At 47.5% G+C, this 1,949-nt stretch overlaps 1 protein-coding gene across 1 annotated transcript; it reads left to right on the top strand.

Moving 5' to 3' along the window:
• GL218_02435 (uncharacterized protein) lies at positions 1-1,685 on the top strand (the record flags this gene model as incomplete). The annotated part of the gene is made up of 6 exons (XM_033578954.1): positions 1-413; positions 465-550; positions 609-1,061; positions 1,122-1,434; positions 1,490-1,535; positions 1,590-1,685. The coding sequence occupies 6 exons, from the start codon at positions 1-3 to the stop codon at positions 1,683-1,685; spliced, it is 1,407 nt and encodes a 468-aa protein (XP_033438721.1).
• Between the last annotated feature and the right edge of the window lie 264 nt (positions 1,686-1,949).

The raw sequence follows: 1,949 nt of genomic DNA, 5'->3' as shown, positions 1-1,949 counted from the left end.
ATGCATACCAAGAGTGTTCTCATCGGCCTGCTAGGCATCACGGCTTTTGCCGAAGCCTCAGCTATTCACCGTCCGTTCGATCAGATAATGAACCGACGAGCGACCCGAGCCCTCAACGCCCGACAATTCGGTGGCGGTCAGTTCGGTGGCGGCAACTTTGGTCAAGGTGGTCAAGGTGGCCAGGGCGGTAACAATGGCCAGAACCAAGGCAATCAGAACAACAATGGTCAAAACGGTGGTAACAATGGAAACAACGGGAACCAGAACAATAACAATGGTGGCAACAACAACAATAATGGCGGTAACAATAACAACAACCAGGCCTCATTGACATTGAACCAAAATGCCGTCCAGACCGGTTCGCAGTCCGATGGTAACCCAGATGCAGCAGATGGAGAAGCGGCGTCCCAGACGTAAGTTGTTAAAATTCAAGTTGAATGGGGTCAGTAACTAACATTACCCAGCGATAATGCCAACTTCATCAACTTCTGTAGCGGCCAAACCTTGACAAACGGTCTTCAGGTGAAGGAGGGTTCATGTAACGGTATCCGTAAGTAAACCACATTACCTGTATCTCGACATGGTAAATAGTTGCTAATAGGAACCAGCCATGGGTAAAATTCCCTCAACCAACAAGATGGTTTCGAGTGTTCTGGTCAACCCTCAACACAACGACAACATTCAGGCCAACCAGGACTTTGATATTCAAGTTCAAGTGCAGAACTTTGCGCCCGGTACATTCACGAATGCCGCCAACACGTACTACTCTGCGCCTCAGGATCTGGATGGCCAAGGACAAATTATTGGTCATACTCACGTTACAGTTCAAGATATGGGTAACTCTTTGAACCCTACTCAACCTCTTGACGCCACCAAGTTCGTTTTCTTCAAGGGTATCAATGATGCGGGTAATGGTCAGGGACTTTTATCGGCTACTGTTGATGGTGGTTTACCTGCTGGTAACTACCGTGTATGCACTATGTTCTCTGCTGCCAACCATCAACCTGTCATTATGCCTGTTGCCCAACGTGGTGCTCAGGATGACTGCAACAAGTTCACTGGTAAGATTTAACTTATGACGTGTTTATACTTCCGGATTTACTAACTACCTATACTTTCAGTTGGTGGCAATGGCAACAACAACAACAACGGCGGCAACAACGGCAACAATGGTGGCAACAACAATGCTGCCAATGGTGGAAACAACAACGCTGCCAACGGCAACGGTGGAAACGCTGCCAACGGTGGAAACGCCGGTAATGGTGGAAACGGCCGCGGTGGCAAAGGCCAAGGACAAGGCTCAAGTAATTCGAACACAAATAATGGTGCTGGCGGTAATGCTAACGGCAAAACCCAACAGACTAAGAACCTTGGCGGTGCACCTCCGAGTGTAACAAACTCAGGAGATGCTAGCAGGCCGTTTGCTGTCAACGGGTGAGCTTGATGACCCGGATTCTATATAAGCACAGTCGCTAACTTATCATTTTAGGAACACGTTCGTGAACCAAGCTGCTGCTAAGCAGAGGGCCTGCGATGTTAGTATTTTCACACCTTTAATATCTTGTTTACTTTACTAACAAATTACGTAGATACAAAACAACAAGTGCAGCGACGCAGCGAACGCTGGTGCTGGTTTCAAACTTTCAGATTGCCAAGCGCAACTTCAAACTTGCCTCGCGGCATAGTTGAAATTTGGGGATGGGGGGTTAGTGTTTGAAACAGCATGACGGTTCACTGTCGAGCGGTATGTACTAGAGTTTTTGATTCGTAGGCTCTCTGTTTTGCCGCGGCAGATCCAACGTTGGTGTATAATGTCACGCTGTGTGTGGCAGGATAGAGAGTCCCGGCGGTCGGGCGCATGACAAATACTTTTTAATGATCAACAACCAAGCTCCGACTGTACATTTATATCATTATGAGGCTTGGTTTATTTCCCTGATATCTATTTT

This window comes from Daldinia childiae (assembly GCF_008694065.1).
Source record: "Daldinia childiae strain JS-1345 chromosome Unknown Scaffold2, whole genome shotgun sequence".
NCBI classification, from domain to species: Eukaryota; Fungi; Ascomycota; class Sordariomycetes; order Xylariales; family Hypoxylaceae; genus Daldinia; species Daldinia childiae.
The sequence above is the reverse complement of the archived record's forward strand: the minus strand, read 5'-3'. Positions and strand labels throughout refer to the sequence as shown.